Source organism: Siniperca chuatsi, linkage group LG15 (assembly GCF_020085105.1).
Source record: "Siniperca chuatsi isolate FFG_IHB_CAS linkage group LG15, ASM2008510v1, whole genome shotgun sequence".
Lineage (NCBI taxonomy): Eukaryota > Metazoa > Chordata > Actinopteri > Centrarchiformes > Sinipercidae > Siniperca > Siniperca chuatsi.
In genome coordinates, this window is record NC_058056.1 from 5,797,272 (window position 1) to 5,819,031 (window position 21,760).

General features: G+C 40.6%; 1 protein-coding gene across 16 annotated transcripts in view; it reads left to right on the forward strand.

Annotated features, from left to right (window-relative positions):
- Positions 1-21,760, forward strand: part of myt1lb (myelin transcription factor 1-like, b) — a 106,890-nt gene that overhangs the window by 22,029 nt on the left and 63,101 nt on the right. For 15 of the 16 annotated variants that reach the window (XM_044166473.1, XM_044166475.1, XM_044166462.1 and 12 more), the window contains exons 2-4: positions 11,707-11,820; positions 16,814-16,859; positions 21,032-21,065. In XM_044166473.1, the coding sequence (XP_044022408.1) occupies positions 16,814-16,859; positions 21,032-21,065 (80 nt within the window). In that variant the 5' untranslated portion in view covers positions 11,707-11,820. Of the gene's footprint in view, positions 1-11,706; positions 11,821-16,813; positions 16,860-21,031; positions 21,066-21,760 lie in introns of those variants that run through there. The other variant, XM_044166476.1, reaches the window with a different exon arrangement.

The window sequence follows — 21,760 nt, forward strand, 5'->3', positions numbered from 1 at the left end:
CTTAACACAGTGGAGCCCTTTGGCCTAAATGAAGAGCTGAATTTGTCGCGTTTCCTCTAATTTGTTGCACTTGATTTATCGAGTACTTGCACTTTCTGTACTTTTATCTTTGCAACTTTAAGCCATGTCTGTGTTCTTTTAGTTTCTGATGTGGTGTTAATGCATGGGGTGTGGCACTTGGACATTGACTATGGCAACTCCCACCCTGGGATTCATTATCTAATAGATTTGAAATCCTGTTCAACCAACTATCCAATGACAATTTTACACCTGTTGTAGGTTGACTATATATGTTGTTTACCTCAGGTCCATTTTGACTCAGATGAAAATGCAGTAGTGTCGAAATGTTAGTCTACACAATTAAAGACTGCAAATTAATCAGTGTGCGCCAGTCTCTGTTTTTCCCTTGGAAGATTCATACAATGTATGTCTGCGTGCACGTTTACATATACACACAGTTCATGTTGGCAGATTTTTTTTGCTCGTATTTCAGTGTGGGCATGTGTGCTTGGCACAACAAGTGCCAAGCTGATAATTATTGAAACTAGCTTGTGACTCGCTGTCGCTGGCACGAGTCTGGCAAGATCTCAGAATCAAATAAATTTACAAGTGCCACGTTAAGCACCTGTTTCTTTTTGGTTTTTCAGTGACACTAGGCATGGTTCACTGACTATATTCCCTTACAGTAAGTGGGAAAAAGACAAGTGTGTGAGCATTATGCTAAAATTAATGTTGTTAAGATTTTCTCTGTGAGGTAGGGGTTTGATTGTTGGTACACATTTATTTACACATTATTGTGGGACACTTGATTAGAAGAGCCATTAAATTATGTATTCTTTGAAATGTTTAAGACGTGGTTGTTTAAAGTGTCCTATTATGTCTCCTTTAGCTGCTAGTGGCCATAAACAGGTACAACATTGTGACAAAAGAACACGTTAAGTCCCTCCATTGCTCCACAGACCACAGGCCTTTTTCACAGCAGACATTTGACTCGTCATAGTAGGAAAAGCACAATTGTTAATAACATTAACACATGCTCTATTCAAGTGTCCCAGTATAGTAAGCCATGACAGTGTGACAGTGAACCAGTATGCACAATACCTGGACCCTGAAACTGAAGCAACTTAATGGAATTCAGCAATCTAGAATTAAAGAATTTATATTTACATTATTTTGATTATTTTCGACTGCGCTTTTCCTACTATGATATGTCATAATGTCTTCCATGAAAAAGACCCATCGTAGACATTGTGGGACAAATCCTGTGAATGTACAATACATACAAAATTTAATGGCATTGTTACTTGTGGCTTGTAGTATGTTATTTTTGAGCCAATTTGCCTTTTATACAGCTTAAAAGTATATAGTGACAAGAACAGGGCTGAGTATCGAACCTCAGTACTTTCTGGTGCCAACCCGAAATGTGTCCATAACACATCTGTATCTGTAGTATCTGTATCTGTCAAGTATCAAAAGCTGGCATTGAATGTATGGTCAGATTCATAGACTTCTTTACAGATTCTTTTCTAACATAGTTAAATCACAGTTTTGCCAATTTTGGTTTTGCAAAAAAGTTTGTATCCCTGAAAGAAAAGTAGGCGCAGGGCCACGCCTCAACCAAATCTCTATCACCTGTCAAGCCTACTTATACCCGGTCTACCCTTCCTGCACCATTTGTCTCGGATTTCTCGACTCACCTTCCCTTTCCCTTCCCTTCATCCATTCACCTTCCCACGTCATCCCTCCCTCTGTTCATCCCTACCTACATCCCTTCATCCTCTCGTCCCTCCTCCCCTCATCCCTTCCTATTCAGTCCGGTGCGCACCTCTCTCACGTCTCATTCTCACGTCATTCTTCAGTACATCTTCCCAGGCCAGCCTAACAGACCACATCCTTCTTCCACCATCACCCCTCCCCTTTACATCCATCCATCTGTCCTCAACTTCCAATGCCTTCTGAATGTCCATTAAACCTTTAAATGATATATTAGGCGTGGTCCTTGCTAGTGAATAACAAGTATTGTTTTGGTGTTTGTATCATATTGGCAATAGTATCCAAAAACATATGACATGACATACGACAAAGGCTGCAGACTGGACTAAACAGAGCATATATGTGGTGTGTATCTCATGTCACAGTGAAGTTACCTTGTTTTTAGGGTTTTTCAAAAAAATCCAAAATATATTATCCATTACTGACACAGTGGCTATAGGGGCAAAATGTAGGATATGCATGTACAGTTTTCACATCTGAATGACAAGCCTTAAACTGCTGAGGATCTATTAGCAGAAACCTTGCACCTCCGAACATAGACAGGGCAGTGAAGAGAGCATAGTCTGGTGGTGTGTGTGTGTGTGTGTGTGTGTGTGTGTGTGTGTGTACCTCTGAGAATGTTCTCTGACTTTCGGGGAGCTATTTTGAATTACCGTATGATTCATTCAAATCGAAACAAATTCTGTCTCATGTTGTCAAACGCCTTAGATTCCCACGCCAGAAACACAGGTCCTATTTGAGTAGAGAGTGAGGGGACATTTTCTATTCCATTCTATTAGGCTGCTATTTTTGGTGCCACAGGATACCCAGTGACTTGTGTAGAGCCTTGTCAGTGACGAATATGTTTGTGTGACAAACGGGTGGCGTGCCTTCCCACAGGAAGATATGCATGTGTGTGTGTGTGTGTCTGTGTTTGAGATGGATGGAATTGGAGAGATATTAAGTGTTTTTCTATCCTTGCCTGCAGGACTGTGTGTGTGACTGAGAGAGAGAAAGAGAGAGAGACAGCATGTGTGCACAGTGGTGATATGTTCTCTCCCTTTCTCTTTCTGGCTCACTCCCCTGCAGTGATTCAGAGTGTGTATGCCCATTAGCTTGCCCGAATGTGTGTATACCTCTGAATGTGAACATCTGCAATGCTTTGTGTGTGTGTGTGTGTGTGTGTGTGTGTGTGTGTGTGTGTGTGTGTGTGTGTGTGTGCCTGCCTGCCTGCTTGCCTGCCTGCCTATGCAGAGATGCAGCATGCCAAGCTGGGGGTCCCTTTGTGTGAGTGCGTGTGTGTATGTGTGTGTGTGTATGTGCTGTGCCTGCTGTCATCCCGGGGTAAAGCCTCAGGACATATAGGGTCATGTGACAGACAGCCCTCCTATCTATCTGCAGACTGCATCATTGGTATTCTGGTCAGACACAGGCAGCCGGGGTGGGGTGGGGTGTGTGTGTGTGTGTGTGTGTGTGTGTGTGTGTGTGTGGGGTGGAGGGGGTGGGGGTCAGGGGGGAGAAAGAGAGAGATAGGGAGAGAAAGGGGATTTTGTGGAGAGAGGACTAGAGAAAAGAAAAGAGAGGAGAACAATAGAGCTCATCAGTGCATTGAGACCTGGGTGCAATCAGACACACACACATACACATACATGTGTTTGTACACTGCATACACACCTGTGCACTTATAAGCATGCCTGCACATGCACACAAACTGCCATCCACTCATACATCAGTAACGGTATGTGCAAGCGGACACACATATCCTGTATATGTACACACACGCACAGCGGTGTCCTTGCCAATTCATAAGGGAGATCTGATATGAATAACAAGAAGGACGATGGCACGAGGACTAAATGTTGGAAAATGTCATCAGCAGCAACACAAAAGGAGCTATTTCATTAGTTGGGGCAAAGCTCTTGAACGCAGCATCAGTTTATCATAGCTTAGGGTTAAACTCCCATCTGATGTGCTAAAAGACAGCTAACCTTCAAAGATGCTTGGCCATCCTTTTTACTGCATAGATACTGCAAACTGCCTCTTTGGATTGATCCCTCTGTTTGTCTAGTGAGGAAAGATACATATGCCTTCTCTGTAAATAAGCATTCAGCCTTCAATGACAGACGGCCACATGTAGGGGTATCAGTTCACTAACCAAAGGCCCAGGATCTAATATCATTTGCCAGCAAAACATTGAGATCTGCTTATATTGACATTTCTGAGGACAAGTGGAGCAATGAGTGATGACCAAGGAGATGTTATTATTGGTCAGTCTAATTAATTATTAGGCATTAGGATTTACGTTTTTTATCGACACTTGTGTTAAAAATTTTAGGTGCACTGATAAAAATTGTGGGCACATAAATGTGAAAACATTTTTAAGGCATGTATCACATGTTTAACGTTAAACACAGTATGCACAAGGCAAAAGGGCAAACTGACTTCACGGAGACACTGCTTACTTAACTTGATTACTGAAAAATTCAAAAACATAAGATGTACTTGTTGAAACCTAACAAAGAACAGATCAGATCACCGTCCTCAAATAGCGGAGAGCCTGCTAATTCTTTCGAGGCTTTCCTAGTGGGCTTAGGGACTGATAGCATTTATCAAACCTGAATTAGAGGCCAAAAACAGTGTGTATGTTGGCCGATAAGTAACAAGATCCCATTATATGTTTTTTCCACCAGAGAGGACTGACAAGTTTATTTTTCAACTGTAAAATGTTACGCTCACTGCATATCTTGGTCACAATTGTTTTATAACAAAATATAAGGGCTCCTCATTAAAAATGTTTATGGTATGTGTTTGTTTAATAATTGTCATCTGCCAATATATCATTAACTGATTTTTTTAGACTCTTAAGTGTCATTATCGGCCTCAAAAATCCAGTAAGTGGTGGTATCAAATCTGATTGTAGTACCTGAATCCATTCAAATCCTTTATCCAAATCTAGTATTTTCGGTTTAGCTTTAGTTTATCTTTCAAAAAAAAAAACGATGCTTAGCTCTGTTAGTCAAATAGAACAATAAAACATGAGAAGCACAAACTGGGGCTAATGTCAGTGGCGTTTCTGGCTTGCAGAAAGCACACTGACCAGACAACAGCCAAGTTTCAATTTTGGCCTTTATTAAGCCAATCACAAAATTAACCTTAATTAGCTACAGCTAATATAATCTGCCAATGACAACTTGGTCATTCTAACCGGTGAAAGCAACAGTTAGTGCAGGGTAAAAAATGAAGCTTACCACCTGAATGTTTTGTACTTTGAGCTTAAATGGGACAGGACAAAAACCAGCCAATCCTAGTGTGAAACGCCATAATCTTCGCTACATCAGTTGAAGTTTTCATTGGCTCGTGAATATTTTCCGAGTGACAGAACTCCGAGTCACTTGCTCAATTGTGCCTAAATAATTTTTCATGTTCACTCTCTCTAATTGTCATTTCCATATTCAAGAAAATATCTTGCACTGTAGAGCCTTGGACACTCTGCAAGTCACTACACTACTAGCTTTGAGAGAATCCTGAACATTCCCTCATGGCATCATGTACAACAGTAGAATGAATAATGTAGTTTACTATAGGTGGAGGTGCTGTACAGCTCTGTGCTTTCCTGTGGCTATTTCAAGTCTTGGCTGTCTCACTCCTCAACTTTGGTGTTCTATAGGTGCTGGGGATGAGCGATGGTGTTAACACCACTAAAGGTGTAAATCACCTCTCCCTCTCACGCTCGCTCTCTCTGTCTTGCCCCCCCCCCCTCTCCCTCACTGCTATGTTGTTCTCTTCACTCGCTATCTGTGCTGAGAGGTGATTGGAGTCTTCCTAGTCTGATAATGGGCCACATATACACACTCACACACACACATACACACACACACCTTTTTACAGCCACAGAGCAGAGAGAGAGAAAGAGAGAGAAGGAGACTCATCAAGTAATTAAGGCCCTGGCTCTCCCTTGGAAATTAAAGGAATGGCCCTTTGCTCTCCTCTCTCTCTTTCCCTCCTTCTCTCTCTCTCACTCCGTCTCTCTCTCTTCCTCTTCCTGCTGGGCTGATTGCTGTCTGGCTTCTCTCCTCACCTGAGTATTTCACTCTCTCTCCCAGGCAGCCAACCCATAGTGCATTGTGCTGGTGATTACCCCACCGTGGGTAACTGCGGCAGCGGTTCGCTCAATGTTATTTCCCCCACTCTCTGCCCTTACAGAGGAGGAGGCACCTCCCGCGAGAAAGTAGAGAGGTGGGGGGTGCACTTTTAGCTGTTTGTGTGTTTGCGTGTCTTCTTGGGAGGGGCAAGCTAATAATGAATACACTGCATGTGTTCCTGTGTGCATTGTATATATATACATATATATATATATAAATATAAATATATATATATTTTTTACTTTCTTGAGGGGTAGCGTCATCCATGTGTGTGTTTGTGTTTGTGAGTACAGTGAAGCCCAGCAGGTCATGCTCACGGTCAGTTCCATCTCTCACGCCCTTGAAGAGAAAAGCGAGTCAGAAAACTGCTTTTACCTTGGCTCACTCTTCCTCTTTGATAAGAGCAGGAATGTCATCAAGAGCCAGTCCACTTCACTACCTGACAGCTTCTTTCACACTTGAACCTCAGCGTCTCAGACAACACCGCTGCCTCCAAAGATATTTTGTGTGCGAGATTCAGACCAACAGGCAGATTCTTTTCTTTTTTAGCTATAATAAGAATCACCCAACAGTTCAAATATATGTATTGTTTTAATACAGTTGGCTCAGTGGTTAACTCTTTGTTTGTCTGCCTATGCATCCTGGCTGGACTTACCTCTAGCCCAGTGTTAGCAGGCTCCAGCCTCACAACCCTCGTTAAGATTAGCGGGTATAGACAGTAGAAGGATGGATGGATGACAGTGTGACAAAATGAAAAGAAGCGAGCCCAGTCCACTGGCTGTAATTTTAGGACTGTTTTTACTAAAGCAGCTTTGTAGTCTAATCACTGAATTTCTTTACATTGATATTTGCAAAAATAAATAATTATAGCATCTTAAAAAAAAGAAACTGTCATTGCATTATTTAATATAATATAATGTAATATGTACCATCCAGCTGTAACCGTTGCTTATTTTATCAATGAGGGAATTCATTTGCTTACTGCTCTAATTATTTCTGGAGCTGATACTATTTACTGGTGGTAGATATCTCATTTAGGAGAGTAACGTCACCAGTGGACAGCTGGAATTTGGAACAACCTAATCACTATGCAATCCCAAAGTGTTCAATATTAAGTAAATAAACAAGATATTATGAAATTAATGATCACATTAATACATACAATGAAATATAAATATACATATATATATATAAATGAACCAGTAAATTGGGAAAATATTTAATACAGCAGCACAACTAAATTCAGGATTTTTTCATCATTCTTATTTTAATTGATTTTATTTCATCATATATTTTTTATTTTGAAACATCCTTTTTCAAAAGTCTGTATTTATTTCATAACTCCACTTTTCATGACAGTGGAGTTGTCACCACTGCCAGTCCCTTCAATTTTCAGCCAATCAAATGCCCCTAGCCTCTCTTAGCAAGGCTTAACAACTGCTGCCACCTTTTGCCAGCTAGCTCTTGTTTGCAAGAACAACAACAATGCCAAAGTAAACGAAATCAACCAACTAGCTGCTGCTGTAAATAAACGCAGTGCACGGTAACTCACCTTGCTTTTATTTAGTTTAACAAGGCTACTATGCTACCTACCTAGCCAGCTCACTAGCTAGGTTGGCTTGTGAGCGTATTAGTTTACTTCACATCAAACTGAAGAGCCAGTGTAAACAAAAACAACTACCTGGTTAATTCAGAGTTACCTCAGCAGTGTTGGGATTCATTGAAGATGTTGCTCAGAGAAAGGTACACAACTCTGTGAAGAGCAAAAAGACTTCCCATTGGTTCCATTAGCCAACAGGAGCACAGAGCTGGCTGGAAGTTGTTGAGCCCTGCTAAGAGAGGGGGGCATTGGCCAAAAACTGAGGGGCCACAAACTGGTACTGTAACAGGCCACTGCCATGAAAAGTGGCATTATGAAATAAAAGTGTCATTAGAAAAAAAAAATACTATTATGAAATAAAAACAGACTTTTGAAAAATATTTTGACATAAAATTGTCTGTAATGAAACTACAGTCATTTAACAGTTAAAAACAGTTTTAGGGAACTGTGCTTTCACTTGCTCTCTGTTGTATTTTCTCTCTACTCGCAAGAGGATTTGTTGGAAAAAATCCTGCAATATTAAAGTTGTCTAGATGCAGGGTCATGGGATTTCTTCCGTTGGTTTCTGCTGTATCACTGTTTTGACAGTGTGGTCAGTGTAATGCCTCAGTGGGATTTAGAGGGTTGGGGTGGTTTAGTTTAGGGATATAGTGGATCAGGTCTTTTTTTATAAACTGAAACCCTTTTGAATTACTAACCTCTGTGCTGTCTGGGCACGGAGAGGACTCCTGGACAGACACTGAGCAGCCTGCCATCTAAAATAACAAAACATAGTCCAAATGTGGGCATGAAGCATGGCAATTGATCTGCTCTCTGCACAGCTGGACAAATAAAGAGCACTCCCACTGTATTAGGAGACATACGGGTTTGGGTCAAAATGAGTTAGAAATGATATGTGTATTGTTTCCTGTTATCTTACTCTGTGTCTGCAGTCTAGTCCAGTGAAAGCATTGATTTCCACAGAACAGTGTGAAGAGGACCAGCTAAAGATGCCTGCTGGCTTCATTATCAGACCAATACCATCTCCTGCTTTCTGGCTAATCAGAGTAGCTAACAAACACAGCATCACCCAATAAACACATATTTGTACACGAGCACATTCATTTCAGTTCTCCTCGTCAAGTTATCTTGCTTTCAACTTGCACTCCATCACTCCCCTTTACTCACCTCACCCACCCCTGGACTCGTGCTTGACTCGCAGGGGCGGTAAATATTTTATTTACATACATACAGAGCACAGGGTGGTTTCATGTGTTCCATACGCAGCAGAGGAAAGACAAAATATACAGCGATACTGCTCTCGCCTTAGTCTGGACAATGCCAGTTTCATCTGCAGCACGACGACATTCAGGCCAAGAAATCATAGTCGCTTCTTCACCTCCACTGCGTATGTGTGTATATATGTGTGTGTGTGTATATGTGTGTGTGTGTGTGTGTGTGTCCTAGAGGCAATGAACAGGCACTGAAAAGAACACAGGATATGGAACAGAGAGAGGGAGAGCAATAGAGAGAGAGAGAGATTTCATCTCCTCTCTGCCTGTATACATATCTGCTAGAATGTAGGTCAGGCAGCCCCAGTCACTTTCAGAGCCTGGGAGAACGAGATTGCTGTGTGTGTGTGTGTGTGTGTGTGTGTGTGTGTGCGTGCGTGCATACACATCACATGAATAAAGCATGTGTCTCTCTTGTAATATGTGCTTATTTGTGTGTGCCCCATGTCCTCATGTGTCTTTCTTTATATGATGGGTGTGAATTTGTCTGTGTGTGTGTGTGTGTGTGTGTGTGTGTGTGTCTAAAATGCCTGTCATGTACTGCAAGTGTCATAGAAAATGCCACAGCGGACATCACAGCCCACTTTCTATACTGCAGTGCACATAACTATACAATAGGGTTTTCATTACAGGCATGGTCCCCTCTCATTCTCCGAGGAATAGACTGCGAGACTCACACACACACACACACACATACATCCTTGTACATCTCTCTTTGTGAGGGCCGTCATTGACATAATGCATTCCCTAGCCCTTTACTCTATCCTTAACCACAACTAAATACCTAACCCCAACCCTTGCCCTCATCCTAACCATAACCTAATTCTAACCTAACCCTTAAAACCTTAAGTCTTTACCTTCAAACAGCCCTTTGAAGTTGTGAGGACCGGCCAAAATGTCCTCACTTTGTAGGTAAAATACGTGTTTCAGTCCTCACTATGTAGCAAGTACACACAATCACACACACACCCACTTGTAGGATTCTGAGATGAGAAGAAGTCTACCAGTCATATAATTGGTCATATATTCTACCTTTGTAAAAATAAGAATAGCTTGTGCACATGTGCGTCTATAAATGCCTGTGTATGTGATCGTATAAGAGATTGTGTGGGTGTTTGCATTCCTGTGTGCGCTCCCATTGCAACTGAGGGCTATTCTTCTTTAGCTGTGCGCTGTCTGTCACTGTCCTTGGTGCTGAAACTAGCAGCCTAGCATCTCAACTCCATAACTGAAATACCATACACAAACGTATCGTTGAATTTTATCTTCTTCTGTTGTCTAGTCACACTCGTGACATTTGTCATTTTCCATTTGTCTTTCTTTCTTTCTCTCTTTGTTGCCCCCCACCCCCACCCCACCCCCACCTCCCCAATACGCCCACACAGATATACCGGGGAATGTGGTCTGTGTCCTGATGAAGAGTCAGAGAGCTGTGATTTGTCATCAGCCTCCACATGAAGACCATCAGAGGACAGACCCATCACTTACACTCTGATTATAATGACCAAGGGGCCAGGGATGAGTGCGTGTGTGTGTGTGTGTGTGCATGTGTGTATGTGTGTGTGTGTTTGGGGGTTGCTTGTATTTTATGGGGTAGAAGCAGGTGGAATTATGTCCCAAATTTGGCAAAAAATCATTCAGCCTACATTGGATTGTGTCAAATACAGTGGAGTGTTCTTTTTTACCACCAGAGCCAATATTTTATCTGAAGGCATACATTTTTACATACACAATGTGCTAGCTTCCCATGCCCATAAGCACTTTGACTTTGTTTTACCGCCATTTTTTTACTGAATGAAAATGCTTTAGGAGTGCACCGGTGCCTGTAATCAAATAGAAACCAGCTTTTGACATCGATTTCAAAAACATAAAAGACAGCAGGACCATAGTCGTAAAATGAAAATATAGTTTGAGTGGGCTATTATTTGTGCTATCCCCTTACAACTCACTCACACTGTTTCCAGCTTGGCCATGCTTTTTGTTCACACTACAAAGGAAGTGGACAAAAAAGGTGGAAAACAGAGGTGTGTGCATGTGTGTAATGAAGACTAAAAAAGACCCCCCGTTGGTTCAAAGTAAAGTCCGCTTATGCACGAAACCACCACAGCTCCTTTTACGTAACACACAACCGGCACTCTGAGCACTCCCTGTATGCCTGTGGTTGTGTTTGTCCTGAGGGACCAGCTATTGTTTTGATTTAAGCTGCTTTGAGATAGGTTAGGAATGACTGTGATGTGTGTTTGCGTGTGTGTACGTGTGTGTGTGTGTTTGTGTGTGTGTGTGTGTGTGTACGTGTTATGGGCCGTCTGGTAGGCTCCCTATGGGGGCCTTCATTCTTTGTGATGGTCCATCAACACCTCGTCTGTTCTCTCCCATACATTCTCTCAATTAGCAGCAGCGGATGGAAAGAAACAAAGACACAGGCAGTGTTATGAAGTGAATATGTTCATTGACACCTCCATCTCTTTGCCTGTCTGTCTTTATCTCTTTCTATGTCGAAGGTTATTTTACCTTTTTTTTTTTTTTTTAACAGAGTTGGACATCGAGCCCTTTACTCACTCCTCTCCCATCTTTCACCGCTCTCCCTCCCCTTCCCTTTCCTCCTCTAACTCAGCAAAGGATGGAGAGCTGAGGAGAGAAATCATAGAGGCAGGCACGGATCATTAGCTATATTTGTCCCCACTTCCTGCAGAAGATGATAGATCTAGCTAATTACCCCATGTTGCCAAGCCTATCGCACACGACAAGCAGCCGTCGTTATGGTGGAAATCAACGTTTGCTTGGCGTGTGCCGCATAGCTGATGCTATATGACTATTCATGAGCCCGGAGTCAAAGGAGAAGAGGAAATATCAGATCCTGTCATGGCTGTATGCGAATGTGATTGTTCTGGAAATGATTTTAATGATGCATGTTCACTGTCTTCCTCTTCCCTCTGTGTAGAAAATGAGTTTGGAGGAGACGTGGTGAGCCGTTCCTCTCCAGCTGAACGTCAGTAGGTCACGGTGGTAGCAGAGGTCTGGACCAAAGAGCTGTCTCAACCCCAAACCGTTTCAGGTAGTGTGGTACATCCTGTTTTTACACGAACCCGTTCAAGTGTGTTTTTGTTCGATCATGCTCACGAGCTTGTTCTGGTGCAGATTTGCGTGATAAATCTCAATTGTACTAGTTTCTATTGGCACTTTTTTTCATTATATTTGATTAATTTTTCAAATATAAACAGAAGCACAGCACAGGACAGCATCAATATCAAAACGGCACTGCTCATAGCTAACAACTAACACTAACAACAACAGAAAATATTTTTTTTTAAAAGAAAAGAGCAAAAATAGTGGCACAGTGGCATGAGGCAATTAGAGACGAGATGAAACAGTTAGTGGACCAGTCAATAGACAGAAGGAGTAAGGAGGAAGTTGTCAATCACACTCTTTACAGGTGCAGAATCTACAAGTGCAAAAAATGTTCAGGGGTTATTCTGTATTTAATCTTAAATTGTTAAAATGCCAAGATACCTGCTTCATAAAGGTCTCCAATAGTTTTAATATAGGCATATATATATATAGTTCAAATATAGATCTTCCTTAGCCAGACGGGAAGGTTTTGCAATTAATTATTGGTAGAAGCCCAGATGAAGAGTTTTCACAACCTGCATGTTTGGTAATATGATTTTTTTTTTTTTAACTTTGTTAAATATGATCATGTTTTTTTTACTGGCCCTTTTATTGACCATTTCAATTTTAGAAAACCATGTTCAAACACGAGCCAATACAAACCAGTTTTTATAGACTCCTGACACAACTTACTTCCAATAGCAATTTCATTTATTTTGCTGTCTATTCGATGAACGCAGTAGCAGTGCAGTTTTAAAGCTAAAATATTTTAGAGGCAATGAAGCTGAATGGAATCAAGATATTATGAAGGAAAACGTATACACCGTAGCCATTTTCCATACTAGTTAGGAATCACTCCCCAGATTTTAGTCTCTCGTTCTGTCTCCATCACCCTCGCTCTCTTTCTCACTCTGACTGTCAGCGCCCACTCAGATGCTATCTCCACAGCCCTTCACGCTAATTCAGATGCACTTAGCATCGGTTTGGCACACATGTTTACTGTCACTAGATGATGCATGGTGTAAATACCTATTTGCAGTGAAATTCAATAGTGCCAGCGCAGTTTTGGTGGCTCCCTACTGCTACACTGTACAGAATAGCAATGTGAGAGAGTGTGTGTGTGTGTGTGTGTGTGTGTGTGTGTGTGTGTGTGTGTGTGTACGTGTGGCGGAGGGGTGGGGTTGGGCGCAATATGCCTGAAACTCATTCTCCCAAAACTTCAAGGTGAAAACAAAGGGAAACTGATAACGATGTGAATTGTTGTGACAGATGTCTGAGCACCCCCATCCCCCCATCACCACCACTAAAATGATAACACACGCACACACACATACACACACACACACACACACACACACACACACACACACACACACATACAAAATGCTTGTTCTATGTCTCAGTACATATTACAATAATCGTTGTATTTCTTATCATGTTTCATTCCCGGTAATATCCCGATTCTTTTCTATCAAACAGCAAAAACCCTCTTCTTTTTTTCTGCATACAATTTGTCTGTGTCTGATGGCATTCCTGTGTCCTAATGATGAAGACACCCTAATAATAGACATTGCCACTTTAATTTCGAAGGAAGAGAATTTACGTATTATTTTCGTATTGATGCCGACTATACAATCGATACCAACACAAACATAGTTGGCATTTGGAGCTCCTTTTTCCAGTATGTGTGCTGAATAGAAAGCTTAGCTGCATTCCACATTCCATTCACAACATACATGTTTCAAATGCCAGTCTTATATGAGAATTTATCTTTGTGCTGAACTAAACACGTGTTTATAGGGTTAGATGGTGTGCATTTGAAATATGATGCACCCTTCACTTCATGCTGCCAACTCATCCCAGTCCTAGCGTATTCTGACAGTGAATAAAATCCGTGCACAGTATATGCTGCTTAATATTCCACATGGATTAAAATTCATGGACGCAAATTACAAAATATGGAAAGAACCTCTGTCATACACATTTAGAGGCAATGGAAGGTAAGCAGCAATATGAAGTGGGCTACAACTGGATTTTTACCTAATTACCTACTGGCTTCTGCTTGGTTTTGAATATACTAACTGAATCCCAGTGGAGCTCATGTGTGAAATTAAATGGTGATTTACTCCAACACAAGTTACATACCTCCACCTTGCTTGTACTCCCAACATTAAGTTTGTGCAACAAAACACAATCAATGTCTTTTTGGTATAATCTTTGAAAATTGTCTAAATGCATACATTTTTCGCAACCCAAAAAGGAACACTTAATCCTTCACTTTATTTGAAAAATTTAAAATCACTATACGTGGTTTTCACTGGACAGCAACGCTCCGAATTTAAAGCACAATCAGTTTTAATTCTTGTTGAAATGATATACATTTCTGGTTGTGCAGAAATAGGAGAATATGCAGTATTTTCTCTGGAGTTTGCATCGTTATATTTGTCAACCGGCCAATCTAAACTTTGGGGGCTTGGATGAACGTGACTCTGTGATTATTCATCTGGGCCTATAATGCCATTGATCCTGGGTCTAATTGAGACGCAGACAGAGAAGGAGTGGGCCTCCTCCTAATCCTCAATAAGCAGGCTAACCTTCATTACAGCCGTGACATTTTCCCATGGGGTGCTAAGGGAGAGAAAAAGCCAGACAGAATATGAAGGGCTCGCCAACATATGGCACGCCGCAGAGGCGTGCATGCATCCTGGGTCCAACTCTCACGAGGAGGCTTAAGGGAAGGAAGTGGAAGGCGACAAGACTTACACTGCTGCTGCTGCCGTTATTGTTGCTGTTGTTTTATTCTGCTGCTGGATTCGTTTGTTGTTGACGTTGTGTTCAGAGCTGATGCAGGCCTCGCTTAAAACCAGGGCCCTTAGAGAGAGTCTGACAGTTTCAGATAGGCAATGTTAGTATGCTCGTGTGTGTGTGTGTGCACTTCAACTAAACATGCATTTAAATAAGTCAGTCTCGTATTTTAGTCCACAGCTGATATGTTTATTTTAACAAGCGAAACATTCTGCAAGCAGGTTGAGACTATTTCTCAGTTTTCAGGATTTTATTTTCCAACCAGACTGCTCACTCTAGTAGGTTCAAGAAAGTTCTTCAAAGAGATTTTTTTCACATACACATTTTAATGTAATTATCAGCAGAGTATTCATACAAAAAAAAAATGGTTATTTCCCAGCACACGTTAAAGCTTTTGCAGCTGCATTTCTAAACACTGAGTGTGATGCAAACGCTTTTTCTGCCGTTCGCCGACATTTCTAACAGCAGGAAAAGAGATTTGTTTGGCGAGGAAGAGGGAGTTAACAGGAACGATACCTCCCATGGCTGGACAGACAAAGAAAAGAGCGCCACCTACAGAAACTCCAATTTTGAAAATTCATCAAAAAATAAAATAAAAATCACAATAGCACCTGCATTGTCTGACAAGTCTCGGGGTATTTCAGTACAGAAAAAGCAGCGATGAGTACATAGTAAATAGAAAACAGAAACATCTCAAAGCTTAGCTTTACAAGTGAGCTCTTGTATAAAGAGTCAGCTACTAACACAGACATTTAGGGCAGGGTGCTATAATGTCTGCACCCTATTGTTGCCATAAAAGAGTCCATGCGCTATAATAAAATCCATGTATGCAACATGATTTCTCTTCCACTTTGAAGTGGATCACACATGTTGAAGGGACACTGTCACGTACTGCAATTTGTTCTAGAGAAGCTTTGATAAAACAGAACAATGATGAGACCAATGAGAGATGCTCAGCGAGAGGGGATTGATTCCACTTTGCTCACATGACTACTTAAGAAACATTCAAGGTTACACACTCACGTTCACACGCACACTGACAGTACTCTCAGTCTGTGTCTGAATGAGAGCCTGAAATGAGAACTGGATTGATAACTTGTTATTTTTCTTTTCCTCCTTTTCCCCAATGAAATATCTAAAATATATATATTTATATATAAATAGTTTAGGTCACCCTTCCTAAATACTCCTGGTCATTCCCTCCCTGCTCCGCTAATAAGATTTACAAGGTATCCTTGCCTTTCATCATTTTATTTTTCTCCCATTGAAACATTTATGGGCATTCATAAAAAACACACCATTAGGGCTGAGGGGCTCTACAGTACAGTAAGTGTGGTGTTAATAAATCATGTTTAATAAAAGGAGACATCCAAACAGGGCCAACGCCCCCGTCATAGTCCAAACCCAGCAAGCATGAATATTTAGGGACAGAGCGACGTTCAAGGAGTTCAGGCTCCTCAAGAATTTATGATGTGTTGGTGAGGGGATAGACCTGCCTTTAGGGGGATAGGGGTTGGTCTGACATACATGAAAGAGAGGTGGAAGGGAGGATAATGCTTACTCTGGCATATCAAGAGCTTGAAAGGCCTGAATACTGAGGAGGAGACGGGATAAATCGAAACCATGCATTTAATGTTGGATGGAGTTACGTCTGCAGTAAACATTTTTCGGTAATAATTCGCAATCTGCCAAATCCTTGCATGACTTGTATTAACTACACTTTTGACATTATAACCTTTATAACCATTCATACACTAAATATTGACTTTTGATCAAAGAGATCCATTTTTATGAATGTATTCTTGCACTCTCTAAATTCAGCATGACATGTATTGGCAAATTATTTTTGTATTTTATAGGTCTCATTTACTCAGCAATGATTTTAGATAACAGGAATCCAAATGTTCCTTAGTCTTTAATTTACTTCGTCAGTCAGTCATCTACAGTATATTGTACATGAAATGTTACATCTAAGTGTTGCAAACATCAGGTGTGAATCCTCCGTAGTGAATTGCATGTTTGACAAGGGGGGGGGGGAAGTACTCTGAATGTGAAAGAACATGTTTCCAAATTAAAGATAATTTTGCGATGCTGTCTGTTGTGTGTTTAACAGCTTGTTTGTGCCTTCTCTGCAGATGGAGGTGGATGCAGACGATAAGCGCCATCGCACACGCTCCAAAGGTATCGGCACGGAAGCACACACGTACACACAGCGGCACTGCCATTCAGGGTGACCTTCACTCCCACGGCACAAACACACACATGCACAGACAACAAGCATGCACATAGGCTGTACACACGCCACTGCACAAATCCCAGACTGTCACAGCTGAGTTGCCTTTTCTCACTGCTCTCTCTCTTCCTCTGTCTCTCTTTTTATATATGTTGCAGAAACAGAATCACAAAGTCCACGTTTTAAGAGCTTTGTTCAAAATGAAATAGCTACCACAGTGACATCTAATCCTGCAAAATGGTACATAGTGCAAAGTAAAAACAAATTATGGAACTTAAAAAAAAAAAAAAGAACAGGTTACTCTCAATTTTAGCTTACAAACTAATGGAACTCTTTTTCATATTTTATTAGTTTTTTTTTTTTTTATTCTTCCAAGAAAAGTGTTAACAAGACTTTGATATTACAGTAAATGTACCCACCTAACCAGGGGCAAAACCTGCAGTCAGACATTGGGGGGGACCAACCGGGTTGGGTGGAACCCTAAAAAGCACACGCATTGAAATAAAACACTAATGGCTGATGGTCAATGTTGCTGATCTGGGAAATGAGGCTGTGCCTGAACTAGCTCCTGTTCGCTCACCTGGCACACATTCTGTATATGAGCCCATTTTAAAAACGACAAAACAATAGCGATGTGCCAGTCATTAGTGAATTTTTCAAAACAAACAGCTCTTTTTACAGACTTGGTAGTCACAAGTCCTCATCTCCACTAACTCGTTCACTGACTCGCCCTTCCTACCTGCTACTAGCTAGTGCGAACTGCGAAGACGAGGCGAGACCACGTGTCACTCATACTCTTATTTTAACTGTATTGTGTAATGTTAATTACTGTACTAATCTAGCCATTTAAAAAAAGCAACCACTTTGCCGCTTGTTTCAACTCAGTACTCGCTCTCCCACCCGTGTCCCCCCGTGCCCTGAGCTGAAGGTTCTGACTCGGGCAGCACGAATCACTCACTCACCCACAGGTTCCATGCCACAGTCAGTGACTGTCTATGAATTTTAATTTTTCCCTTTTTAGTAGTTTACTACTACTCGATTCTGATTGATCAATCATGAAATTCAACAGTCTGTAATTTCTGATTAGCAGACTGTGTTGCTGTGGATGCCGTGCTGATCATAGATCTATGGGACTGACTTACCGCGCACAGTCATGGGAAAAGAAGCGGCCGTAAAACAGTGGATAATTTTTTTGAGCGTCACAAAATACCCGCAAAATGACTCGCATCACTATCAGAATTTGATCCATTCGGTCCGATAACATTTGGAAAGTCTAGTAGAGCCGCATTAGATTATTTTATCCCATTCAAGTTAGCAGAGGGCTAAACCAGAAGTTAGCCAGCCCGGTCAGGTGGAAGTCTCTGGTGCTCTATGGGCGCTGGGGCAGTCGGGGGATCCACCAAGCCCTGGGTGACTTGAGTGACTCTATTGAGTGACTCATACAAACTCGAGTCAGTAAAAAGAGTCAAAGTATTTCTCTATATTTTCAGTTATATCAGTATTAAACAGATTGTGTTTTATCAAATGTGCATGGCACTTGAAGGATACAGAACTGCCAAAAACTTGAGCACCTGCTGGCGAGCCGCGCCCACAGCTGTTGTGTTCAGTGTTGCTGGTTAACATATAAACCAACATGAATTTCCATTTTTCATATATTGAGGGGGGGGGTGATTGCACCTAAGACCACTCTCACAGGTTTAAAGCACCTAAAAAGAACTGACCATGTTTTAATCAGAGGACCCTCTTTATGCATATTTGATTTCCTCTAACTTTAGAAAGTATTTAACATCCTTCACTAATCAAAGAACAAGGTGGTGACCATTGTTCCCACATCAAGTGGATCAAGCACTCTGTAAGCTGTGTAGTGAAGGCTACGACCAGAAGGCCCTTGTTTGATTGAGTTACATGTGTCCTGTGCTTGTCGGCCAAAGAGAGAACAAATGTGTGAGTGGAGGACTGGCACTTAAATCATCTTTATGACTGTGTCTGAAATCACTCCATCATTCACTCATTCTCTACTCCCTTTATATTAGAGAAATTAGTCAGTTTTGATATCTAACACCTAAGAATCATCATCACTTTACGTCATCACTAACATCTTTCGACTGGCACACCTGTTAGATTTTACATCTATATATGAGACATGCATTGTGGGATTGGTAGCAGAAAGTAGTGTACACGCCATAAACGCAACTCTTTTTGTCCCCATTGTGGGAATAGACCCTTTTCACGGCAGACATTTTGACTTGTCACAGCAGGAAAAGCACAGGTGTAAATAATAACGTTAACGATGGCTCCATTCCATTTAGGTGAGCCAGTTCCAGGGCTCTGCTACTGTGCGTGCTCACTCATGGACATGGCTTACTGGGGCACTTAATGGAATGGAGCCATTTACACTCTAAATGTAAATATAGTGTTAAAATCACATTGAAATTTAACAATGATGACTTATATTACATATATACTGTATGTTACTTTATTTCATTGTCTATTTTGTTCTATTGACTGATGTTGTTAATCACATTATTTTAGTTAATTTCATGTCTTTCATTCATTGTCTATCATAATCGTAATTGTGCTTTGGCAACACATGTCAAATGTCATGCCAGTGAAGCCTATTGAACTGAATTAAATTGAAATAGTGCAAATATAGTGTACTATATAGGCAATAAGGAGTGATTTCATGCACAGCCAGTATGTCTCCAACAGGTCTGCTGTGCACGCTCACACTTACATACAGTGTGTTAATGTGAGTAATTTAAGGCGATTAGCATGTTGAAACATAAGCGTATATGCCAGTTAGTAGGCCTAACCCAAAGTTGGTATTGAATTTTATTTTGTAGCCTAAATATTTGTAACTTATAGCAACAAAATCACAATCTTCATCTTTGGTGAAACCCATTATACAATATTTCATCACTGCCATTGTGTGTGTCAGATTTTGTGTTAATTTTACCATTCCCCTAAACAAGCCAGTCAGGTTTACTGTACACGTGCTTATTCACTATTAACTATCCAGCCTTTGACCTTAGCATCGACATGTTTCCATTTACCTACTTATAGGATACGGCTACTGACATTTGGTAATTCATTTTAAACTGGTATCCACATGGATTTCACACATCAAAAAGTGTCCACCTCAGTTAAAAATTGTCTTTAGGTCACCAAGACATAAAAGCAGCACAAGAACATGTAACATGTATAACAATTGTGGAAACAAAACAAAAAAATACACTGAAATATAAAATACAGTAGACTGGTAAGAAATACAAATAAAATACTTAAGACAAAGAACTGACGTAATAATAAAAAAAACCCCTGCAAAATATTTCCACTGCAAATCCTTTTCTTTAAAATGATCCAATCGGATCACATTTTGCATTGTTTATTCTTAATCTGTTTTGTAACTGTTTTTTAATATTCAAAATATGAATATTAAATTAATACACTAATGATGTCCTGATTTCTTTCTGAAAAACAAAAATATAAAAACAATGAGCTGTATGTATATATAAAAGCATAGCATGTACAGCAGACAGCCTTTTTTTTTTTAACTTTTTTTTATTTTTTGCCAATCCTGTAATCACATTTTGCCAATAGATTAACACATTAAAAGCTGTACAAATACGTATCATATACACATACATACACTGAAAAACATGTACACAACTGCGATATAGCAACTGTTCACTAAAAGCTCACATTTCAAGTATTTCAGATAAAGACACACACACAACACACTATTGAGAAATAGGTCTTTTAAAGAAATGTATATTCCAGGATGGATTTCCTATCTTTTAGAAGTACTAAATGATAAACATAAGGTAAGGATATTTTCGAAAAAATGAATATATGTATCAATATATATCAGTTGAGTTGTTCACACAAATCCAACCAAATTTCTACATTTTACTGAGCTTAAAGTGTTTCACTGGTAATTTATTTCATGATAAACCTACGCAGATCATAAGTCAATGATCAACTATTCAGCAGGTTCCTTTTTATGTGTTATACAAAGAGCCTGTGGATTTAGCATGCACAAGTCAGTCCTGTTTCATAATCTCTCTCTCTCTCTCTCTCTCTCACTCTCTCTCTCTCTCACTCTCTCTCTCTCTCTCAGTGCCTGTGGATCCAGCATTAACAGAGCTTTTCAGGTCAGTGGGATTGAAAAAGTGCACTGCACTGATACACAAACACACACACACAGACACACACACACACACACACACACACACACACAAACAACTCAAACACAAATGCACAGACAGGCGGAAAATAGCCAGAGAGTTGCAAACACATACTCATACACACCCACGCACACAAACATACACAAAATTGGCCTGCTGTTGTCTTACTGCCGAGGTAGGGATAGTCAAACAGTGCCTGGATCAACTGTCACCTTATTACCAACTGGAGACATTCCAGCCTTTCCTCTACTGTTTGATAGCTGCCCTCACATCAGCAACCAGTCGCAAAAGTGCGCTTTGATGCCAGTTCTTTCTCTTTCTTCCTCTTCTTTCGGTCATCTTGCTTTACCTCTCCACCTACTTTCTGTTTCTTCAGCCATTAAGAAATACTTATGGATAGTTAACTTTCTCTCTCCTCATTCCTCCTCCCTCCTAGTGTGAATTTCTCACTCTGTCTCCCTCCCTCTCTTTGGACATCTTCAATGTCACAAAATTTGATAACAGAACAGAAACAACAAGCACCAAGTTCCGTCTTCCCTCTAGTTAATACAATTCCCCCATATGAAAAATTAAATAAGAGGGTTTTCTCCTCTTTTAATGTTCCAACTAGATGAGTTAAATAATTCTGTTTTTGTCTCATGTACTTGATGATATTTAGAATG